Here is a 24,996-nt window from a genome sequence, read left to right on the forward strand (position 1 = left end):
AATGGTTTAGTATGGTAATATACAATGACTCTAGACACTATGACTCACCTAGAGCCTTGCCATCAAGCCACACTCTAGGTTTGGGGTTATGCTTGCAGAAAAAAGCTCAATTAATTATTAAGTGCCCAAAAGTACCTAATAAATAACCAAGTAAAAAAAACCTCCCAGAGTAAACTCACTTGCTGACAATGTCGCAAGTTATCTAGGCCTGTTACATCACTCGATTCATCACACTAGCATCACTTTACATTATCCCCGTAGGGCTTCCGGAATCTGAGTACAATATAGAAGAAGTTAGAGTTAAACAACTCTGATGATATATGAACTGTGATGGTACATGAAGTCTCTGACATATTCTCGAGCACGGAGTCTTCAAAAAATTTCAAGTGCAACTTCAAAACAAGGACAATCATGGGTTCCTTGATGATGCAGGGGGACCAATATGAGAGGCCCTAGGAACCAAGGTGATGACCAATGATGGTAGGGGTAGAGCTCATGATGGCTTTTGCCCACGTGCTAAATTTGTATGTCCCGACCATCTTTTGCATTTTATGGTACATTCCTTGTGAGAATGGCCAAATTATGATTTTTACTTTCTTTTTCACTGCATCAACCTCTGGGGCATTGTTCCAGTCCCGACCCAAAGTGTGGACAAGGGGAGGGGGAGACTAACTCTTTGTGGCCCCAATGGAAAAATGTGGACCGAGATGGAAAATATCTGAAAAGGGGTTATAATAAGCATAGGGGAGTAATGTATGTGATGTCGGGAAGCGGGACCATGCAAACAAAATCGGGATTTCCCAAGTAATGCCACTACTTAAGCTAGTAGCCCACAAAGGAGATCCCACGGGACTAGGATACAAGGTTAACCACCAAATTGGACATAGAGATGAATACAAACCAAGCCTATTCTTTCCGTTGAATCCCCCCACTAATCCATGTCCAGAATTGTCCATGATAAGTTAGCAAAATACTCAACTACATAATGAAAAGCCATACTTCGGGGTTGGAAGGCCCACCTTCAAACATACGAGCATAACAGATGGGCGAGGAATCATAATGATTGGCTCAAGTGGTGAAGATGGTGGCACATCGAGCTATCTGGTGGTTGCAAGGGGTTGTTGGCTACTAGCTGAGGACCATCTAGGAGAAAAAAAATTCCTATGGGTGTCACTCACGAGTGGTGGGTAACATATTGTATAAAACAATTGTCTGATGTTGAATCCCATGTTGGCAAAGATAGTTTTCAAATTCATTCCAAGTATATTATTTTCCATTATCCATACGAAGAGAGCCTATATGTGATTGTGCGTCATTTCCAATCCATGCAAGAAAATCTATGAAAGTATCAAAGGCTTTTGATTTACTTTTCAACAAGTATACCCAACACATCCTGGTGTAATCATTAATAAAAGTCATCATATGTTTATTTCCATTTGCAGAAGGAACAAGCATAGGGTCACACAAAATTAGAATGAATCAGTGCAAGCCTTCTAATTCTCTAGAAGCAGAATCATGAAATGGTTGTTTGCTATGTTTTCCTAGGATATAAGCATGACATTGCTTTACCTTCCTTGGAATAGTTGGCAAACCAGAAACACCAACTTTTTCAACAGACAAACACTGTTGTTGAATTTTCTAAGTCTATCCGTTAGAAAATTAATCTATATTATGTTGGTTTATTTCTTCTACTAGTAAATTCTGAACAAGTTATTTAGAACATTTAAATACCGAAATAAATGCAATAAAGTCACAACATCTACAGATCATCAACTGAAAGAAAACAAGCACACAAGTGACATCGTTACTTTTTGACAAATGTCCTCGGAAAAACCCAATGCGGGAAAACCAGTGCAACTATACTTAGGGTTATATGATTATGCAGTTTTTCTGAGTACAACAGGGTGCCTAACCGGCTCACCCAACAGAGAAAAATACATGGCAACAATACCTCTATATTCAGAAACAAGTATTCAGAATACCTGTCCCACGAAACCCTCTCCAACACAACTGAAACTCAGCACTGGCCCTTTTGGCCTTTGTGTCAACCTCCTGTTGACCTGCGTCAGCCCCAGGACCCTCTGCGTCAGCCCTCTGAGGTACTGCGCAGCCTCTGGGACCTCTACATCACTCCAACAGCCTCTGCGTGGATGACGCAGTCCCTCTAGCCTCTGTGCTGACTCTGCTGGGCTCTATGTAGCCTAGACTGGCTGCTGCTCTCGCTCTCTCTGCGTTTGCATCAGTCTCTCATTACTGTCTCTGCCTCTCTGCCTCGTACTCACTGCCCCTCGCTACTGATCATTGATTCAACTTTGCTTAGCAACCCCGCTCTAGCAAAATGAATGACTGATCACTCTAGTGTGTTCTCCAACTAATCCTCAAGCCTCCTCTTATACTTTTCTCGTTGGTCCATCAACAACTGAAATTAAATCTCTAATCAACGGCTAGAATTAGATTTGGCTTGATCCATGACTTCGGAACCTTCTAACCCAGTTTTATATTAATACCCATTAATTTTTATTTTTCCTAAGTTTAGACTTAGGAACTCCATTAAAAATATTAATTATTTTAATATCTCCCAAACCGGGTACAATCTGTCCAAACCATTTTTGGGTCTTGGAGATCTCATGTGCTTTAGCCTCTCCACCAATTTTCATGGCTAAAGCACATCCAATGCTACCCGAAATCAACACTCCCTCTTAGTGAGGACTGTGCTCTAGTAATTCTCCTCACTGAGTATCACTCAGATAATTTGGCACTGGTTCCTGTTCTGATGCTAAGCCTCCCCGCCCAACATCCTCTGCATGGTTGCATCCTGTACTATTGCCCATAGCTATGCCACTGCCACTACTGCATCCGTACGGCAGCTCCCTCTGCATCCATGTTGTTGTTGGTCCATCCTCCCAACACTGCATCTGCATTGCATCCCCTCTCATCATGTTGCATCGTGCTACTGCATACTACTACTGCACTGCAACTCAGTTATTGAGAAGTAAGTAATTGATCCACCCAACATCTAACATCCCTGTCAGGCTAGAAACACTCCTGATGTTGAAGCTCCCTTTGTTGCTCACAAGTGCTCCCTCTACGGACCTCTGCGCTACTGCAACAACTCCCTGCATCTCGCACTGTTGCACACCTCTCTGTGCCATCCTGCACCGTTGCAACACTCTCGTGCCTCTCACACTGTTGCAGCCTACTAGCCTCGCACTGCTGGAGGACTCTTGCACTATAACACTCTCTACCGCTTCATCCGCATCTGTCTCTACCGACATTCGCCAGTCCTGCTACTCCTCTTTGGGGCTCCCGTAGCAAGGTATAATCCAAAAAGTTGGGTACCTCAAGGATCCTGCCCCTCATCGCTTGTAGTATTCCTGACTACAACTCAATGTCTCCCCACTTCTTCTCAAGTGGCACATGAGCACTCATGGCACAATCGTCATCCTCCTCAACTTCTTTCTCCGCCCTCGTTGGCATTGCCTTTGAGTCAGAAGCCTCTCCCTTACTCTTCTTCCTCGGACACTAGTTCGCATAGTGACCTAGTTCCCCATAATGGAAGCACTTGACCTTGGAGAGGTCCTTCTCCTTCCTTTTCTCCTGCTTTCCCGTAGATGCTAGAGCCGCATCCTCTTCCTCTTCCTTCTTGATCCTAACACCTTTGCCGCCACTTCTTGCCTTGGTCAGCCGTCTGATCTCTTCTTGACGAAGAGCCGCCCACAGTTCTTCCCAATCTGGAAGACTCATCCTGCCCAATATGCTCTAGACAAATGTCTCCCAATCCTCGGAGACTGCGTTAAGTGCGGTCCTTACTATCAACTCCTGATCTGGCGTGGCCCGTATGGAAGTCAGTCAATCACGGATCTCCTTCAACCGACCAAAGAAGACATCAATCTCCTCTCCCTTCTGCATCTAGTATGACCTTAGCTGATTCTCCAGGAGCATCTTCCTCTGCACGGAAATATGTTGGTACAATGTCTTCAAAGTGTCCCACATCTCCTTTGTCGTTTCCTTTTCGGCAATATGTGGGACCACATGATCCTTGACCCCATCAAGGATGATACACTTTGCCTTAGCCATTGCCTCCTCGTACCTTTCATTAGCTACCGGGTCAACTGGGATAACCATCACTCTCAAGGCGAAGCCCTTGATACGATGTCTGTCTAGAATGGACAAGATCCTGGCCTTCCAGACCGCAAAGTTGGACGCTTCGTCCAGCCTATCCTGATCTCTCAGCCCATTCACGAACATCTCGTTGCTCTTCTCTGTCGACTCCTCCGAGTCTCTCTACTTCCCGCCTAGAAGTTCTCGGTTCGACTCCTGCCGAGACTCTCTACTTCCTGTCTGGAAGTTCTCAGTTCGACTCCTATTGAGTCTCTCTACTTCCCATCTGGAAGTTCTCTTCTAAACTCCCTCTGAGTCCCGATTTCCCTCCAAGAAATCCTTCTGCCAACTATCAAGTTACCCCTCTCCAATCATCTGTGCAACTGCAACACTGATTCGGATCCCTTGGCTAGAAATTTGCCTTGGCAGCGACTCTCTCTACCTTGGTCTTGCCCTGTTAAGTACTGTTCTAACCATAGTACCCCACCAGCTTCGCTTGCGCAAACCGCCCACAACTTCCTTCGCCCCAACAATTGAAGGATTGAGCCTCTTAGCTCTGCGCAATCCCGACACCGGCAAAGCAGCGCTCTCGGCCAACTGCGTCAGCCCTCCGGGCCTCTGCCTGGAACTGCATGAGCCTCTCTCTGCCCTCCTCAGCCTCTGCGCTGGCCTCTCTCTGGCCCAGACTGATGACGTAGTCCCTCTGCGTCAACCCTTCCTCTATCGCTTCTACAAGGATCAACTATTGTCTCTCGGGACAGTTGATTCTGCTGCAAATGCTCTGCTCAGCTAATGCCTTCAGTTCTCCAGTGATCTGCAACCACGCTTTGATACCATGTTGAATTTTCTAAGTCTATCCGTTAGAAAATTAATCTGTATTATGTTGGTTTATTTCTTCTACTTGTAAATTCTAAACAAGTTATTTAAAACATTTAAATACCGAAATAAACACAATACAATCACAACATCTACAGATCATCAACTGAAAGAAAACAAGCACACAAGTGACTGTTATTTTTGGACAAATGTCCCCGGAAAAACCCAATGCGGGAAAACCGGTGCAGCTATACTGAGGGTTCTATTATTATGCAGTCTTTCTAAGTACAACAGGGTGCCTAACCGGCTCACCCGACAAAGAAAAATACATTGCAGCAATACCTCTATATTCGGAAACAGGTATCTAGAAAACCTGTCCCACGAAACCCTCTCCGGCACAACTGAAGTTCAGCGCTGGCCCTTCTGGCCTCTGTGTCAGCCTCTTGCTGACCTGTGTCAGCCCCAGGACCCTCTACGTCAGTGCTCTAAGGCACTGCGCAGCCTTTGGGACCCTTTGCGTCACTCCAGTAGCCTTTGCGTGGATGACGCAGTTGCTCTTGCCTCTGCGCTGACTCTAACGGGCTCTACGTAGACTGGACTCGCTACTGCTCTCACTATCTCTGATTTTGCGTTGGTCTCTCAGTATTGTCTCTGCCTCTTTGCCTCGTACTCACTGCCCCTCGTTGTTGATCACTGTTTCAACTTTGCTTAGCAACCCCACTCTAGCAAAATGAATGACTGATCACTCTAGTGTGTTCTCCCACTGACCCTCAAACCTCCTCTTATACTTTTCTCGTTGGTCCATCAACGGTTGAGATTAAATCTCTAATCAACGGCTAAGATTAGATTTGACTTGAACAATGACTTTTGGAACGTTCTAACCCAGTTTTATATTAATACCCATTAATATTTTATTTTTCCTAAGTTTAGACTTAGTAACTCCATTAAAAATATTAATTATTTTAATATCTCCCAAACTAGGTACAATCTGTCCAAACCATTTATGGGTCTTGGAGATCTCATGCGCTTTAGCCTCTCAACCAATTTTCATGGCTAGAGCACATCCGATGCTACCCCAAATCAACAACTGTCATAATTCAAATGGCCAAATCTTGCATGCCATAGAACACAAGATGGAAATGTACCTTCATTGTACTGAGAACTACATCCAAAGTGCACGGGCAGATGTTCCCTATAGCTTCAACAATATTCCCTCCATTATTCTAGTCATGACAATTGCGTTGTCTAATGCTTTTCTTATCTCTACTTTTCTATCAAACATATGGATGGAGTGTCCTTGCTGGCGAATGTGAACAAGGGACTATAGGTTTCTCCACCTTCCAAGAAGGTAAGGTACATCATGTAGAAGAAATTCAATAAGTTTGTGCAGTTTAAGCCTGATGGCGCCAAGTCTAGATGGGTTGAGACTTGACTTGTCTGTTGAGAACATTACTCCATCTACATTGTCACTGAGGTCTTCAAAGAAGTCTTTATAAAAGATCATATGGCAGGTTGTTCCTATATCAAGCAACCATGCATCCTTCCAAGAAGCAAATTAAGTATGAAACAAATTTTCAGTTACTCCAATATTGCAAGGGGCAACAATGAAATGTGCAAATTCAAGAGCTTTACCTTTCACTGGCTCTGGTGTTTTACCTTTGCCTTCTTTGTGTTATTGCTTGATTTTTTCCCAAGGAATTATGCATATGGATGCATCATGTCTATCTCTATCACAATGAATGCCATGGAGATCAAACCTTTCTCCTTGATGGTGTTTACACCCCTACCTCTGTGATTGTTCTTTCCATGTCCTCTTCTTCCACCTCTTCCTTTAGGAGAATCTCATCACTGGTTCTTCTCTTTTTGTGCAAGGCACACTGCTTCTTCAAGTAACTAAGAAGTTGTCTTCCTCTTCGTAAAAACTTTCTCACATCCTGCAAACTTCTCCACAAGAGTGTCAAAAGTAATGTCCTTGAGTTGGGCATTAGCTTGTAAGGATTCAAGTTAGTGAGAGTATATAGGATAGAGAGTCTTGACAAAGGCTATGAGGGGAATGTCCATTTTAACTCCAGTGGTTTCTACATCATGCATGATAGCTCTAATCTCTAAGGCTAGGACCAAGGGGTCATCATCTTTCAACTCAAGGTTGAAGAGATTAATCGTTAACTACACCACTTCCAATTCTAAGTGTGAGTCATATAAATCTTTTAACTTCTCTAATGCATCATAAGAATTTGTAATTAGAATAAAATGTCGACTCACCTCTTCATTTACAGAGGTAGCAATTAAGGCATATGCCTTGTTGTCTTTGTTCTCCCAAATGGCTAGTTGTATGATGTCGGCTTGATAGGTGCATTGTCACCTTCTCCTTCACAGATTCCTTTCCATAAATCATTAAAAATGAGGGTGTCCCTGATCTTTCTGGACCATTCTTGGTAGTTCTTCTTACCAGTGAGCACTACACCAACGATGGAGATGAGAGAGTGCATCTTTAAACAGAGTCTTGACCTAAAGTCTTCGTAATGCATGCTTCAACTCAAATAATATAATGAAGAAAAGAAATATTTCCTTTCACAAAATACCTTACTTCTCCACAGTAACAAACAATATGACATACAACTCTATATCGGTTCCATGTATATGAATAAGGCAAGTATTTCTTGCTCATTACCCACACTATAAGCATGGAGGGGAGCAAAGTCGTCTTCACAAATAAAGATCTTATACGAGACATGAATGATCACACACCAACTAACCAACAACAATACAAGTGTGTTAGTTTTTGGTAGCATCGGAAGTGCTCTAGGCTTGAAAATTGGTGGAGAGGCTAAGGCACATGAATTCTAAAGAACCCAGAAACCGTTTGGTGAAATTCCACCCAAATTGTATTCTATTAAAATAATTAATATTTTTAATGGAGTTCTTAAGTCCAAACTTAAAGGAAATTAAAATATTAATGGGTATTAATCAAAATATGGGTAAGCATGATCTAGAAGGCGGATCAAGTCGTGTTTTAATCTTGGCCATTGATTAGAGACTTAATCTCAGTCGTTGAAGACTCAACAAGAAAAGTATAAGATGGAGGCTTGGGTTTCATTTCGAAACACACACAGAGAGAATGAATTGATCTAGAGTTCGATTTCTGGGGCTAGGAAGCTGAGAAATTAGAACTAAGTGATCATTCAGCAGTAGAGGGGCAGTGACAATCCAGGAGAAGGACTTTCCGGAGAACACTGACAGAGAGGTGGAGAGAGCTTGGAGAGAGGCAGCGCAGTAGCTGGGAGAGCTGACGCTGGGCCAGTCTGGGCCCACGCAGCCCTAATGCAAAGCCAGAAGGGCCAGCGCAGAGCAGAAAAGTTGCCTGTCACACAAAAGTCGAAACTGTCGGGAACAGCCAGAACTGTTGGAATAGTCGGGATAGCTGACACAGAGGGCAGAAGAGCTGACATAGGGCTGTTGGAATTTCTAACCCGTTAGAAATTCTTCATGTACTATCTGGTTTATTTCACCTACTTGTTTAATTACTTAACAAGTTATTTACCATGTAAATACTGAAAATAAACACAAGTACAGTATCAACATCTACAGATCATCAACTGAAAGAAAACAAGCACACAAGTGACACCGTTACTTTTGGACCAATGTCCCGAAAAAACCCAATGCAGGAAAACCGGTGCAGCTATTCAGAGGGTTATATTATTATCAGTTTATTTGAGTACAATTGGGTGCCTAAACTGGTTCACCCGACAAAGAAAAATATACGGCAGCAATACCTCTATATCCGAAAACAGGTATTCAGAAAACCTGTCCCACGAAACCCTCTCCGACACAACTGAAGCTCATCGCTAACTCTTCTAGCCATTGCGTCAGCCTCCCGATGACTTGTGTCAGCCCCAGGACCCTTTGCATCAACCTCCTACTGACCTGCGTTAGCCACAAGGGCCTTTGCGTCAGCATTCTGAGGCACTGCACAGCCTCTAGGAGCCTCTGCATCACTCCCTGTGCCCTCTGCGTGGATGACACAGTCTCTCTGGGCTCTGCGCTGCCTCTACTGGGCTCTGCGTAGCCTGGATTGATTGTTGCTCTCACTCTCTCTGCTTCTGTGCTGGTCTCCCAGTATTGTCCCTGCCTCTCTGCCTCGTACTCACTGCCCCTCACTGCTGATCACTGATTCAACTTTGCTTAGCAACCCCACTCTAGCAAAATGAATGATTGATCACTCTGGTGTATTCTCCAACTGACCCTCAAGCCTCCTCTTATACTTTTCACTTTGGTCCATCAACGGCCGAGATTAAATCTCTAATCAACGGCTAAGATTAGATTTGGCTTGATCCATGACTTTTGGAACCTTCTAACCCAGTTTTATATTAATACCCATTAATATTTTATTTTTCCGAAGTTTAAACTTAGGAACTCCATTAAAAATATTAATTATTTTAATATCTCCCAAACCAGTTAAAATCTGCCCAAACCATTTCTGGGTCTTGGGGATCTCATATGCTTTAGCCTCTCCACCAATTTTCATGGCTAGAGCACATCTGATGCTACCCGAAATCAACAAGGGCCTATGCAGGGCCAACGTAGAAATAGTCGGGGTTAGCCTCAGATCAGCCAGAATTCTGCAAGGTGAAGTGAGGTAAAACTCACTCAGATTTTTCACTAGTATTTTCTCTATAAAGGATTTCTAGATGACCATCCTAGATTTGTATTCAGATATTTCTCCTGCATAATAATAAACCCTCATAACTGTTGCACCAGTTTTCCCGCATTGGGTTTTTCTGGGGACTATTGTGTCGAAAAAAAAGTGTGTCCTATGTATCTTGTTCTTTGCTCTGTTTTTTGTTTCATGATATCAAATATTAAATTAGTGTACGTTGCAGAAGTAATTTGCTTCAGTATTCAGAAGAATAACTTGGTTAATGTATGTTAAAAATCAAGTAGGTGAAGTAGATTCAGAATAGTTGCAGTAGGGGTTCCTTCTATGTAGGAATTTTCACATGGTATCAAAGCGTTGAATTTGAAACAAGAAGAGCAAATCAAGTGCTGAGCAATAAGGCTGAAAGTTGCACTTGGCAGCAATTCGAATCCCCTTGAAGGGATTGCGTAGTCCTTGCCAAAAGCAGATCCGAGGAAGTCTCTCTCTGAGTGAGACGACAGAGAGGTACGATTTCCAATTCGTGAGTTTGCAGAGGTAGAGGGAGTGACACAGAGCCTGAGCGCAGTGCTTGAAGGGCACAGTTTCTATTGGGGCAGAAATCCGCTGGAAAAGAACGAAGACACGTAGAAGAGGAATTTTCTCCTCATAAAACTTTCCGCCAGAAAAGTCGAATTTCTCACTTGTTGAGCAACTGAGCAGTGCTAAGCAGTGACAAGAGGAGTCAGTTCGACAATTGGGTGAGATGGCATCACATGGGCTCAAAGATCAGGACAGGTTGGACAGAGCCTCCAACTATGTCATATGGAAGACCAAAATCTTAGTTGTTCTGGAGGAATATAATCTCGAGGCCTACGTCAATAGTGTTGTAGATGTTCCTGCTGACAACGATCAAAAGAAGAAGTACAAAGCCAAGCATGGGAAGGCAAAGAGGCTCATTCTCGATGGAGTTCAAGATCATGTGGTCTCACACATGCAAGGCAAGGATACAGCTCGAGAGATGTGGGAAGCCTTGTCTTCTCTGTATGAAGGCTCTTCCAAAGAGCAGAAGATGTATTTGGAGCAGAAGTTGTAGCGAACTTTGATGCAGAAAGGAGAAGGGTTGAACCTCTATCTTCAACGTCTTCAGGACACTAGAAACCAGCTTGATGCAGTGGGGTCCACTCTTCAACCAACAGCGATGGTGAGGATAGCCCTGAATGGAGTCTTGGATGAATGGCAAGTTTTCGTCCAAAGCATATTGGGCAGAGGAAAACTACCTTCATGGGAGGAGATGTGGGCGGCTCTTCAACAAGAGGAGTTAAGGAGGGACCTAGTGAAGGTCAACCTTAGTGGCAGCAGTGGCAGTGGCACAAAGACAAAGGAGGAGGAGGAGAACGCAGCTCTAGCATTGAAGGGGCAATAGAAGCCGAAGCAAAAGGACATTTCGAAGCTGAAATGTTTCAGTTGTGGCAAGATGGGCCACTATGCATCCCAAGTGTCCTTTGAAGAAAAAGGACAAGGATGAGAAACATGATCCTAAGGCTACTTCAGCAAAGATTGACGAGGATGAGTTTGCCATGAGTGCCCACGCATCTCTAGGGAGAGATGGGGTGATATTGAGTTGTAATCAGGAGGACTACATGTGGGCAGAATCCTTGAGGATTCCACCTCTTGGATCAATTCCTTGCTACGGGAGCCCAAGATTCAGTAGTAGCGAGATGGACTTAGTGTCAGATGATGCAGTGGAGTGTTTGGAGGACAAATGCAGTAGCTGGGGACTAGACACTGATCAGTAGTGCAGTTGGCACAGTATAGGAGTTAGCAGCAACATAGAAGAATCAGAGGGTCAGATTCAGCAACAGTCAGATTCCAACATTCATTGTATTATGTTGAACACAGTTAAGTTCAACTAATTTTGGATATTTTTCAGTTGCTTCTCTTAGCAACTGAGTTGCAATACGGATGCAGTGTTAGCAGTGGCAGTGCTAGCAGCATAGCAGATGCAACGTTTGAGAGGGAGTTGTAGTACAGATGTAGCAATGGAAGTGGTAGCGTCATGGGCAACACTACAGACGCAGCAGCAACACAGTGTTGGTGGCAACAACAGTGCAGAAAGGAGGTGCTTCAGAAACAGAGCAACATGCAAGCGGACATTGTTGCTAGAGCACTTTCCTCGCTAAGAGGGAGTGTTAGTTTTTGGTAGCATCAGAAGTGCTTTAGCCTTGAAAATTGATGGAGAGGCTAAGGCACATGAGTTCTAAAGAACTCAGAAACCGTTTGGTGAAATTCCACCCGGATTGTATTTTATTAACATAATTAATATTTTTAATGGAGTTCTTCAAGTCTAAACTTAGAGAAATTAAAATATTAATGGGTATTAATCAAAATATGGGTGAGAATGATCTAGAAGGCAGATCAAGTCATGTTTTAATCTTAGCCGTTGATTAGAGACTTAATCTCGGCCGTTGAAGACTCGACAGGAAAAGTATAAGATGGAGGCTTGGGGTTCAATTAGAAACACACAGAGGGAGAACGAATCGATCTAGATTTCGATTTTTGGGGCTAGGAAGCTGAGAAAGTCGAACTAAGTGATCATTCAGCAGCAGAGGGGTAGTGAGAATCCGGGAGGAGGACTTTCCGGAGAATATTGACAGAGAGGTGGAGAGAGCTTGCAGAGAGGCAATGCAGTAGCCAGGAGAGTTGACGCTAGGCCAGTCTGGGCCCACGCATACCTGACACAGAGCCAGAAAGGCCAGCGCAAAGCATAAAAGTTGCCTATCACGCAGAAGCCGGAACTGCTGGGAATAGCCGGAACTGTTGGGAACTACCAGAACAACCAAGATAGCTGATGCAAAGGGCAAAAGAGGTGATGCAGGGCCAACGTAGAAATAGTCGGGATTAGCCAGTCTTGTGCCGAATCAGCCGGAATTCTGCAGGGTGAAGTGAGGTAAAACTCACTCAAATTTTCCGCCAGTATTTTCTCTGTAAAGAATTGCTAGATGAGCATCCTAGATTTGTATTCAAAGATTTCTCCTACATAATAATAAACCCTCAGAACTGCTGCACCGGTTTTCCCGCATTAGGTTTTTCCGGGGACTATTGTGTACAAAAATAAGTGTGTGCTATGTATCCTGTTATTTGCTCTGTTTTCTGTTTCATGAGATCAAATATTAAATTAGTGTAGGTTGTGTTGACCTCTACTGGTCAACTACCCATGCAGTGCACCCCGCTTTTCTTGACAGAAAGAAAAGCACCTGATCAGCATGTCCGTGCCATCCTGCCATCATCAGCAGCGTGATCATTTTTGTTGTAAACCCAGTCTGCATGTATGAATTGTAAATAATCTGAGCAGATCAGAGTCATGTATGTAAAATTGCCTAGGTGGACCTAACTTTCTAATGATGATCTGCATCCCGGGAGGTTTTTAGTCTCACCGATCCATGGATCGGCAGAGTTTTCCTTCAAACCCGACCCCAAAGCCGGGATGCATTTTGTTATTAGGACTTTAGGATAATCCTAGCATGTTAATCTGCTAGATTATAGCTGTGTCGCAGAACTGGGTGTTTTATGAGGGTCTGTATTAAGTGGGCTTGTCCCCTTGAGATGTAATTTTGTAAAAGTCATGATGTAATGTGTCCTGAGGGTCGAGAAATGTTTTAAATCCCCTCATGAGTCCTAAGTCCTAGGTCCTAGGTGATGTTTCCGGGGGCTTAGTTCAGTGATCCATTTTAAAATGAATTAAAAAATTAAAAAATGAATAAAAATAATAAAATAATAAAAAATTAAAAAGTGAAGCAAAAACCCTAACTAATAAAATAATAATATTTTAAGTGAATAAATCGACGGATGAGATCAAGAGATGTCTTGATCCTCATCAACGGTCGAGATCATTTCTACATGGATCACTCGAACTAGCCGATAGGATCATTTCCTTTATATAGGGTCTTAGGGGGTCATTTCAGATCATCGGATCTGTGAGTCTGTACTGAAAAGCTCTCTTGTAAACTGATTTCTGATTAATAAAAGAAGACTTTGGGGTTCAAACTGGTTGGTGTTACTCTCGGGAATTGCTGTGAGAATGTTTGTTTTTTTCTGCATATTTCAGTTTTCAGCAGTAAATAGTAGCTGGTTTTCAGAGTATTGTGAGTACAGGTATCTTGCTCACGTGCTAGGGTTTGAATGTTGTAGGGTTTTTGGAATAATGGCAGGTATCTCCATTATTCCTTGAAATCTAGCAGCATTTCTTGCCCTCTTTACCGATGTTTGCTTGAGGTGTGCAGGAGATTTTAGGGTAAAAGGTACAGGTGGGCGTTTGGGGAAGTTCTAGGCTGAACCAGCCGACTCCCATAGGCTTTTCTGTGCAGAGCCCAGCTGATTGTGCCCTGGGTTAATCTTTTAAGTTTTACTTCGTGTTTTACATTGAGAGAATTTTCTTTCTGCTCACAGTGAAGTTCAAAATTTCTGATATACTGAAAACATTACTGCAATTATTGTTAAATCTGGCCGTCAAGGGGCCATATCTGTAATTTTTTTTGTTAGACCTAGGGTTTCACATTTTGTTTTATGCAGTCTTCATTTAGGGTTTAGGGTTTTGTTTTTCTTTTGCAGGTGCTGGTATTTGAAGAATTTTTGGGGTCTTATCATTAAAGTTTGGAGCAGCAAGCCTGCAAATCTAACAGCCAGCGTTCATCTATTTTTGTCCAAACCGGCAGCATCGATTTCACTGGAAACCACAGTCATCACGTCAAAGTCATCTGCATCATACTTTCGATATCCACTGAAAACGATTATTGCTGAGGTCGAAATGATCAAGTAAATCAATCTGGCGTGGTCGCTGTCTGCCCATTCCTCCACCGTCAAAACCTGCAAATACTCGCGTTTTTTCTGCTGGCCTGTCAAAGACAAGAACGAATCAAGAAATCTGAGAAAGTGCGTGGAGATAACTGGAGCTTTAAAACGATTTCTCGATCAGAGGCATCAACCGTCACTCACTCCGGCAGCTGGTTTAGATTCGGTCTGCGGCTCAGATGAGATCCAAACAGTCTCAATCAAAACGCCCAGCTGCACCTTCTTTTGTCATCGTATGCCATTGAAAACTCGTCCAAGGCCGCAGGTGCAGCAACAAAAAAAAAATTTCGACTTCAAATTTTTCTGTGTGGCAAATACATCATGCGTCGAAGCTAAGCCTGCGTTCCTCCATTGAAAGCTCACGGATCTGCACACAATGAGAAATGGAAAACGCGGAATCGATACCAGGTAATACGTTGGGTCAAAACGCGTGATATCTGTGGCCTCATGCGTCTGTCCGCCGTCAAATAATTTGCATTTCCGCCATCAAATCGTGCAGACCAGGTAAGGTGTTTTTATGCATTGATAAAACCTATACCGGCTGAGTTGAATATGCGTGGGTAAGTTTTCGCTGTAGCGTAAAAAGAAAGCGTTTTTAACATTGTAAATGCATTGGCGTATGGTAATATAATCGACCCTTTTTTAGGTTACGTTTGCATTTTTTTTTTAGTTTTAGTTTCATGTATATATGCGTTAGGGTTTAGTTTTTTTTTTTTTTTTTTCCTTTTTTATTATAAAAAAAAAAAAAAAGGGGCGTTCAATTGTATTTAGCACTTTGATTTATATAAAAGAAAATCTGAATAAAAAAAAAGGGGGCTAGCGTAGATTCTTTATTTTAATTTTAGCTGTAAGTTTAGTTTTTGGGGATTGTATAGTTTCATTTATATTTTAGCTTTAGATTTTGTTAGTTTTTTTTTTTTTTTTTTTTTTTTTTTTTTAGATTTAAGTTTATGTATATATTTTCAATAGTTTTAAGTTTGGTTAGTTTTTGTTTTATTTTTGATTTTGAATAAAAAATAAAAAATAAAAAAATATATTTTTTTAGTTTTATTTTTTATAGATTAATTTAGTTTTAAAATTTAAATTTTTTTTTTTTTTTTTTTTTTTAGATTTTCTAATTTCCATAATATAAAAAATAAAAAATTTGAAAAAGGTTTAAAAAATTAAAAAAATAAAAAATAAAAAAAATAAATAAATAAATAAAAAATAAAAATAAAAATTTTGTGGAAAATTATTTTGCAAGTCTCATGAGCTTTCGCGTTATGTGTTTTATGCTGAGATGCTAAATTTTCAAGCCGAGATGCGAAATTGATATCTGGATTAGGATTCTCGTGGTGGTTTAAAGCATTTATCTTTTTTGAATCTTTCAGTCGCTGGATATCGTTTTGATTTAGCTGATGATTAATGATTGTTGTTCACAGTTCATGTTTCTATATCATCTAATAAGTAATCGATCTAATAATAATCTCTTAAGGCACTGGTCTGTTAAATTAATCAAATCTTTCAAGTGCTTTTTATTATCGTATCTCGTGTCTCCCAACCAACTGGTCGACAGTTGGTCTCATCACCTCACAGGGTCTACCCCCCTTAGCCGCGGGAGACAGGCTTAAACGGAGAGATCGGGGATCAGGGTGACAGCCCCCGGTCCGAGCGTTGACGTGCCAATCTGCGCGACAACATTTTTGGCGCCGTTGCCGGGGACACTTTGTTCTCGGTGTTTCAAACGACAATCATTCATCTTCTCATCTTCTCATCTCTCATTTGAGCTGGCAGATTCAATATTTTGGCATCTTTTCATCACATATCAGCAGCATCTCTTCGGTGTGTTTCTTGTTTGGGTGGCGACTCCATTTTTTATTTTTTCCCAGACAAGAAGCCTCCCGCATATCTGTTTGTTGGTTACTTCTTGGATCTTAGAATCAGTTTTATTGTTCAAGTGGCGACTCCACTTCTTTCATCTTTTGATTTTCTTGAGCAAAGAGCTAGTTCTATCATCCATCTGATCCCTTATTGTTCATCATGAATTATTCATTTAAACCATGTCGTTTTACTCACCATCTCCATGATCTTCCGGAGGAGGCCATTCCTGAATTACCTATTTTTTCAGATGGTGATCCGATCGCTGCTAATAGGCATCTAGACTTGTTTATTCGCATCATGATCATATATTGCAGATCCCCTCAGTTTAGTCATGGTGATATCAAAATGCGTCTATTTGTCCTTTCTTTAAAAGATGATGCTTTGAATTGGTTTAACAATTTTCCTAAGGATTCTTTTACTTCTTTAAATGACATTGTAAGTGCTTTTGAAGATAGATATTGTTATCCAAACAGCTTGCCTTCTGCCCCTAAAATGGTGCAACAGAATAAAAATGATTTGATAAGAGGTCCAGCTGAAAGATCCCAAGACGATTCATCATGTCAGAATGTGTCATCCACCGGAAATATTGCAGTTCATGATAGTGAAAAATCAGGGACAAATGACAATGAAAAAGAAGAGCAAAAGCAAATAATACAAGATTTAATGATGCTGGTGAAAAATATGGAAAGCAGCCAAACTAATCTTATCAATGATGTTAAAACTTTACGCACCCATCTGGAAAAACGTAATAAGGAGATTGAGGACACGCAAAATCAGCATGCTAAGGAAATTGAGGCCATGAAAACTAAATATGAAACAGAAATTAGAAGCATGCAAAGCAAGATGTCAGTCTTAGAGGAAAATATGGTGACCATGAAAGCTGATCATGATAGGGAGATTGACTCTATGACATTCAATCATAACAATCAGTTGGCTGACATGCAAGCGAATCATAAAGAAGAAATAAATTTCATGCAACATTGCTTGATGGACATAGAGGAAAAGAATGATAAAGTAATAAATCACATGCAAGAAAACCATGCCATGCAAATTAGCGCTATAAGGGATGAATGCTCTAGTCAGATGGATGCCATTAGAATACAAGTTCAAAAGATTCAACAATGGTCAGATGATAAGAGAAACCAGGAGCCTTCTCATTTGCCGCAACAAGTTCCATCTTACTATGAGGAGGTCATTAGGTGGATAATTGAAGGTGATCCAGATAAGCTTAAAAACGATAAAAATCAGATGCAAGACACAAAAAGACTTAGCATGCATATCTTACACACTTCATCTGATAGTTTCGAAACAGAAAGTTTCAGGTCATCAGTGATTCATCCTGCCAGAAAGAAGAAGCGCAAGAGGAAGAAGATTAGACGAAGATTTGATGCATCAGACGGCCGTGAGCAGCTTGATTTTCGGATAGGAAGGAGTCCTACCATATGCAAAATTGGACATGGCACATCCGACAAGCAGCCGACAGATTTGCCTGAAAGCAGGCAAATGCTCAGTATGCACTATATTGAACACATCTGATGCCGTGAGGCATTTTTTGTATTGTATTTCTAACTCTACTCCTTGTCTTTTCAGCATTTCATTTCTGTTTTAGGATTAGATTTATTTTTCATGTTATTAGATAGTTAATAAATGAAGAGCTTTTATCTTTCCTGTGCTTGATGTATATGCTGATTTTTTGGGATGGACGCTACTTATTTTTGTGTTGTATGGATGCAGATTCTGGATTCTCACATTCCTGCAAGCAGCAACGTGTCCCCAAGTAGAGCCAGATGTTGACCTCTACTGGTCAACTACCCATGCAGTGCACCCCGCTTTTCTTGACAGAAAGAAAAGCACCTGATCAGCATGTCCGTGCCATCCTGCCATCATCAGCAGCGTGATCATTTTTGTTGTAAACCCAGTCTGCATGTATGAATTGTAAATAATCTGAGCAGATCAGAGTCATGTATGTAAAATTGCCTAGGTGGACCTAACTTTCTAATGATGATCTGCGTCCGGGAGGTTTTTAGTCTCACCGATCCATGGATCGGCAGAGTTTTCCTTCAAACCCGACCCCAAAGCCGGGATGCATTTTGTTATTAGGACTTTAGGATAATCCTAGCATGTTAATCTGCTAGATTATAGCTGTGTCGCAGAACTGGGTGTTTTATGAGGGTCTGTATTAAGTGGGCTTGTCCCCTTGAGATGTAATTTTGTAAAAGTCATGATGTAATGTGTCCTGAGGGTCGAGAAATGTTTTAAATCCCCTCATGAGTCCTAAGTCCTAGGTCCTAGGTGATGTTTCCGGGGACTTAGTTCAGTGATCCATTTTAAAATGAATTAAAAAATTAAAAAATGAATAAAAATAATAAAATAATAAAAAATTAAAAAGTGAAGCAAAAACCCTAACTAATAAAATAATAATATTTTAAGTGAATAAATCGAAGGATGAGATCAAGAGATGTCTTGATCCTCATCAACGGTCGAGATCATTTCTACATGGATCACTCGAACTAGCCGATAGGATCATTTCCTTTATATAGGGTCTTAGGGGGTCATTTCAGATCATCGGATCTGTGAGTCTGTACTGAAAAGCTCTCTTGTAAACTGATTTCTGATTAATAAAAGAAGACTTTGGGGTTCAAACTGGCTGGTGTTACTCTCGGGAATTGCTGTGAGAATGTTTGTTTTTTTCTGCATATTTCAGTTTTCAGCAGTAAATAGTAGCTGGTTTTCAGAGTATTGTGAGTACAGGTATCTTGCTCACGTGCTAGGGTTTGAATGTTGTAGGGTTTTTGGAATAATGGCAGGTATCTCCATTATTCCTTGAAATCTAGCAGCATTTCTTGCCCTCTTTACTGATGTTTGCTTGAGGTGTGCAGGAGATTTTAGGGTAAAAGGTACAGGTGGGCGTTTGGGGAAGTTCTAGGCTGAACCAGCCGACTCCCATAGGCTTTTCTGTGCAGAGCCCAGCTGATTGTGCCCTGGGTTAATCTTTTAAGTTTTATTTCGTGTTTTACATTGAGAGAATTCTCTTTCTGCTCACAGTGAAGTTCAAAATTTCTGATATACTGAAAACATTACTGCAATTATTGTTAAATCTGGCCGTCAAGGGGCCATATCTGTAATTTTTTTTTTTTTTTTTTGTTAGACCTAGGGTTTCACATTTTGTTTTATGCAGTCTTCATTTAGGGTTTAGGGTTTTTAGTTTCTTTTCTGGCATACTTCATTAGGGTTTTATTTTTCTTTTGCAGGTGCTGGTATTTGAAGAATTTTTGGGGGTCTTATCATTGAAGTTTGGAGCAGCAAGCCTGCAAATCTAACAGCCAGCGTTCATCTATTTTTGTCCAAACCGGCAGCATCGATTTCACTGGAAACCACAATCATCACGTCAAAGTCATCTGCATCATACTTTCGATATCCACTGAAAACGATTATTGCTCAGGTCGAAATGATCAAGTAAATCAATCTGGCGTGGTCGCTGTCTGCCCATTCCTCCACCGTCAAAACCTGCAAATACTCGCGTTTTTTCTGCTGGCCTGTCAAAGACAAGAACGAATCAAGAAATCTGAGAAAGTGCGTGGAGATAACTGGAGCTTTAAAACGATTTCTCGATCAGAGGCATCAACCGTCACTCACTCCGGCAGCTGGTTTAGATTCGGTCTGCGGCTCAGATGAGATCCAAACAGTCTCAATCAAAACGCCCAGCTGCACCTTCTTTTGTCATCGTATGCCATTGAAAACTCGTCCAAGGCCGCAGGTGCAGCAACAACAAAAAAAATTTCGACTTCAAATTTTTCTGTGTGGCAAATACATCATGCGTCGAAGCTAAGCCTGCGTTCCTCCATTGAAAGCTCACGGATCTGCACACAATGAGAAATGGAAAACGCGGAATCGATACCAGGTAATACATTGGGTCAAAACGCGTGATATCTGTGGCCTCATGCGTCTGTCCGCCGTCAAATAATTTGCATTTCCGCCATCAAATCGTGCAGACCAGGTAAGGTGTTTTTATGCATTGATAAAACCTATACCGGCTGAGTTGAATATGCGTGGGTAAGTTTTCGCTGTAGCGTAAAAAGAAAGCGTTTTTAACATTGTAAATGCATTGGCGTATGGTAATATAATCGACCCTTTTTTAGGTTACGTTTGCATTTTTTTTTTAGTTTTAGTTTCATGTATATATGCGTTAGGGTTTAGTTTTTTTTTTTTTTTTTCCTTTTTTATTATAAAAAAAAAAAAAAAAGGGGCGTTCAATTGTATTTAGCACTTTGATTTATATAAAAGAAAATCTGAATAAAAAAAAAGGGGGCTAGCGTAGATTCTTTATTTTAATTTTAGCTGTAAGTTTAGTTTTTGGGGATTGTATAGTTTCATTTATATTTTAGCTTTAGATTTTGTTATTTTTTTTTTTTAGATTTAAGTTTATGTATATATTTTCAATAGTTTTAAGTTTGGTTAGTTTTTGTTTTATTTTTGATTTTGAATAAAAAATAAAAAATAAAAAAATATATTTTTTTAGTTTTATTTTTTATAGATTAATTTAGTTTTAAAATTTAAATTTTTTTTTTTTTTTTTTTTTTTTTTTTTTTAGATTTTCTAATTTCCATAATATAAAAAATAAAAAATTTGAAAAAGGTTTAAAAAATTAAAAAAATAAAAAAAATAAATAAATAAATAAAAAATAAAAATAAAAATTTTGTGGAAAATTATTTTGCAAGTCTCATGAGCTTTCGCGTTATGTGTTTTATGCTGAGATGCTAAATTTTCAAGCCGAGATGCGAAATTGATATCTGGATTAGGATTCTCGTGGTGGTTTAAAGCATTTATCTTTTTTGAATCTTTCAGTCGCTGGATATCGTTTTGATTTAGCTGATGATTAATGATTGTTGTTCACAGTTCATGTTTCTATATCATCTAATAAGTAATCGATCTAATAATAATCTCTTAAGGCACTGGTCTGTTAAATTAATCAAATCTTTCAAGTGCTTTTTATTATCGTATCTCGTGTCTCCCAACCAACTGGTCGACAGTTGGTCTCATCACCTCACAGGGTCTACCCCCCTTAGCCGCGGGAGACAGGCTTAAACGGAGAGATCGGGGATCAGGGTGACAGCCCCCGGTCCGAGCGTTGTCGTGCCAATCTGCGCGACAACAGGTTGCAGAAGTAATTTTCTTTAGTATTCAGAAGAATAACTTGGTTAATGTATGTTAAAAATCAAGTAGGTGAAGTAGATTCAGAGTTGTTGCAATAGGGGTTCCTTATGTGTAGGGATTTTCACCAAGTGCACAAAAAATCGAGTCATAACATGATGGAGGAGAGAGAGCACAAAAAATGCAATGTTACAAAGTAGAAACAGTGTAACCCAACCATTAACACACCGCACACAACATGGAAATAAAGAAGGAATTCCTCTATACAAATGAGGAAATACATATAGATCACATGAAAGGGGTGATCTCTGAAAGTCCCCTCAGATAAAGTAGTCACCGTTAAGAGAGCTACGATGACAACTAGGATCCAAACCGCACTAGACGACAATGACAACATAGGTAATGCAGAAACGGCAGCTAAGATAACGTAGCTCTGATAATGCAGCTTTGACAGTGAAATGGCAGCTTTGATAATGCAGAAGAGGAAGCCAGGATGTCAAGTTATTCGATATAAGCTCGGCCAAATTTTGGTGAAAGGAGAAGGAAATGATCGCGATGTAGCAGTCATAGACCACCTCGAAGCATTCCGATCGTGTGACAATCTATTCATTGATTTTTCTAGGCCTCGGTTCGAAAATAAATTCACACGCCTTGAGATAAATAGTTTGCCACCTGGGAAGAATGATAGTTGTATGGTTAAGTATGAGTTCACTGAAATTCCTCACAACATGAGACAATACAAGGCACTTGCTCAGCATCTGAGCATCAAAGCATTTTTTGTACCCTAATCGCTCAGCTGAAAGTCGATAGTGCACATGAAAATAGTTGTAGGGGAAGTCAGTCAATGCACAACCTCTTCGCTAGGATAGGTCTGAGCAGGAGTAGAGATGGCAGAGGAATGCAAACACAAGCCTAAGGGGGAAAGAGATGACAAAGGAGTTATGCAGGTAGAGATATCTAAACTTGGCCTTGATACCATGTCAGGCCAAGAAAAATACCTCCCAAAGTTATTGATTTCAATTAACGTAAACATGATTATATAACATGAGAAGGTGTGACCTTGGGGATTCATATTCCAAGGTCGCTTCTTATTCTTACTCATCATTTTCCTTAATTTACATATTTACAATTTTCTCACCCAATCCCTGAGGATTAGGTGTCTAACATTGTCACATACAAGAAGATACAAATTCAGATAACTTTTTAAAGGTATTTTATTGTGCTATTCATTTTTCTGAAAATTGTTTGAGGGAAGAATACCCTTCATAAGTGCTCTTTCCAGAAGTTTTTTCAGAGTACAGTAGTGTTTTACTATTTGTTTACATAGAGTTTATACAAGATTTTCAAAACAGAAATCCTTCTAGAAAAATCCAATGGATATAATTTTCATATATGGAAAGTGAAGATTCAAATGCATTTAATGAATAAAACTTTATGGGGAATTGTCAAAGGCACTAAACCAGAATCTACACAAACTAACAAATTAATCGAGAGGCAAAATAGAGAGAGCAGTGTCAAGTCAATCATTGGCCTTGCTCTTTCATATTCTGAATTACAACATGTTGATTTAGACAAGCCTATGGAAGAAATCTAGGAGGAATTACAAATGGTGTTTGGTGCAAAAGCAGTAAATGCAGAATTTTCTTTAAAATTACAACCCTTTAGATTAAAAATGGTTGTCAAAACCACCATGTTGAGCCATATAAATGATTTGAAATCAATTATAGAACAGTTAACTGAAGTTGGCGCAAAAGTAGAAGAACAGGATGTAAAAGCCCTAGTGTTAAATAGTCTACCTTCAACTTACAATAATGTGATTTTCCATTAAGTCAATTGCCTTCAAAGTCTTTAAATGATTTGATATCATCACTTTTAGCTGAAGATAAAAGGTTAAATGAAACGCTAAATGAAGGAGATTCAAAAGGTGCTCTCCATCCTAACAATGCATTACTCGTAAAATATCAAATGAGCAAAAAATAGGGAAAAATAGTTAAAGAAGGTCCTGAGCAGTATTATGCAGAAAAATAGGTCACAAATTATGGAATTGTCAAATTTGAGCCAATGTTCTTCTAAAAAGGAAGGTTAAAGACAAGACAAAAGAATTTAACCTTGACAACAAAAATTTTCATAATTGAAGAAACATCCGAACCTGGATATGAAGTTGACAAATGTGACAATGGAATAGAGGGGAATTACTTGTTTTGAGTGGTTGAAACTTGAAACTTCAATACAGGAGAGAACCAAAGAAGGTTTGACTTAGCATGGATTGTTGTCCAGGTAATTCAGGAGTTTGGACATTTCAGGAATTCAGGAACTAGGGAATTCAGGATAGTTCGAGAGTTTGGGAATTCCAAGAATTTGGGAAGCCTGGAATTTTAGAAAATTCATGTATCTGCAAGAGTCTAGATCTGTAAAGATGAGATGCTGCTTAAAGAAAAGTTTTTCATTCTGTTTTTTGTTGTTGTCAATCAAGCTTTAGGACTTAGAATTGTAAGTAAAAGAAGGGGTGTTGGAACTTGGGAGTATAACACACCAATATGCCTAATGTAATGAAACGTAATAAAGGAGCATTACATTAATGGCACTCCAATGCCTAATGTAATAAAGGAATGTTACATAAATGATATTAACATTTAATTATGAAAGGCATTAGTTTACTAGATGTCATTAAGAAAATTCAATTAGGTTATGCACCACCTACTATCCATATAAAAAAGAATTGATGTCAATGTATTCAATGATTCCATCATTGATAAAAATTCTTGTTCTCATATCTTTTGTGTCCATTTCTTATATGATGCATAGCCAATTTTATAATAGATATAGCAACTCCATTAGAGAAATTGGGGAACTCTTAGGTTAAGAGAAATAACAGATCCAAGCACAAATTGTTGAGACCTTATGTAAAGTACAAATCTCTCACGGGAAGAATATAAGAGTGTTGAAAGGTGCTTGATGAGGCAAAATACTAGAAATGAAACCATGTATATTCATATATAATGCTGTCCAGCTGGTAGAAATTAGAAAGAACCCAATAATTAAAATATTAATAAAAAAAACCAAAACAAAACAAAACAAACAAACAACGCTGTCGGTAACTTTATCATAACAAAATATGCTTCACTGTCATTGGCTAATAGCAGCATAGCTTGCCAGTTTTTTTTAACTCTGTAATTTTATAGTATCTTACCTGTTCTTTTCCAGCAAAATCATTATCAGTTGTCAGGAAAAGCATACAATGGCACTCCTTCCTGCCAACCAGCAAGTTAAGAGTAAAAGAGAGGACATTCGATTACTTGTATTTACATTCCCGGAAATAAAAATCACAGTTGATACATTATAAGATTTTAGGACGTGAAGAAGTTTGAGAATTTCAGAAGCACTATAACTTGCTGAAATTTCTGAATAAAAGGGCAATTAATGCCAGACAAAAATTTCACCTCTTAACTAGAGGTTTCCCAGATCTTAACCCTGTGAATTTTCAGCCTTACGGCTGCTATAAAATATAATACCAAACAACAATGGAAGGGGTCAATATTTCAATCCTTAACAACCTTAAACTTCTAAGCAAACGAAGAGAAAAG

General features: G+C 40.0%; 1 protein-coding gene across 3 annotated transcripts in view; it reads right to left on the reverse strand.

Moving 5' to 3' along the window:
* Positions 1 to 24,996, reverse strand: part of LOC149206839 (ferredoxin-thioredoxin reductase catalytic chain, chloroplastic-like) — a 225,414-nt gene that overhangs the window by 51,555 nt on the left and 148,863 nt on the right. For all 3 annotated transcript variants that reach the window (XM_089395596.1, XM_089395598.1, XM_089395597.1), the window contains exon 5: positions 24,603 to 24,663. In XM_089395596.1, coding sequence (XP_089251722.1) covers positions 24,603 to 24,663 — 61 coding nt within the window. The remainder of the gene's footprint in view (positions 1 to 24,602; positions 24,664 to 24,996) is intronic.

The sequence above is a fragment of the Pinus tabuliformis genome, chromosome 1_2, assembly GCF_031772625.1.
Source record: "Pinus tabuliformis cultivar Carrire ecotype Pingquan chromosome 1_2, CPIR1, whole genome shotgun sequence".
NCBI classification, from domain to species: domain Eukaryota; kingdom Viridiplantae; phylum Streptophyta; class Pinopsida; order Pinales; family Pinaceae; genus Pinus; species Pinus tabuliformis.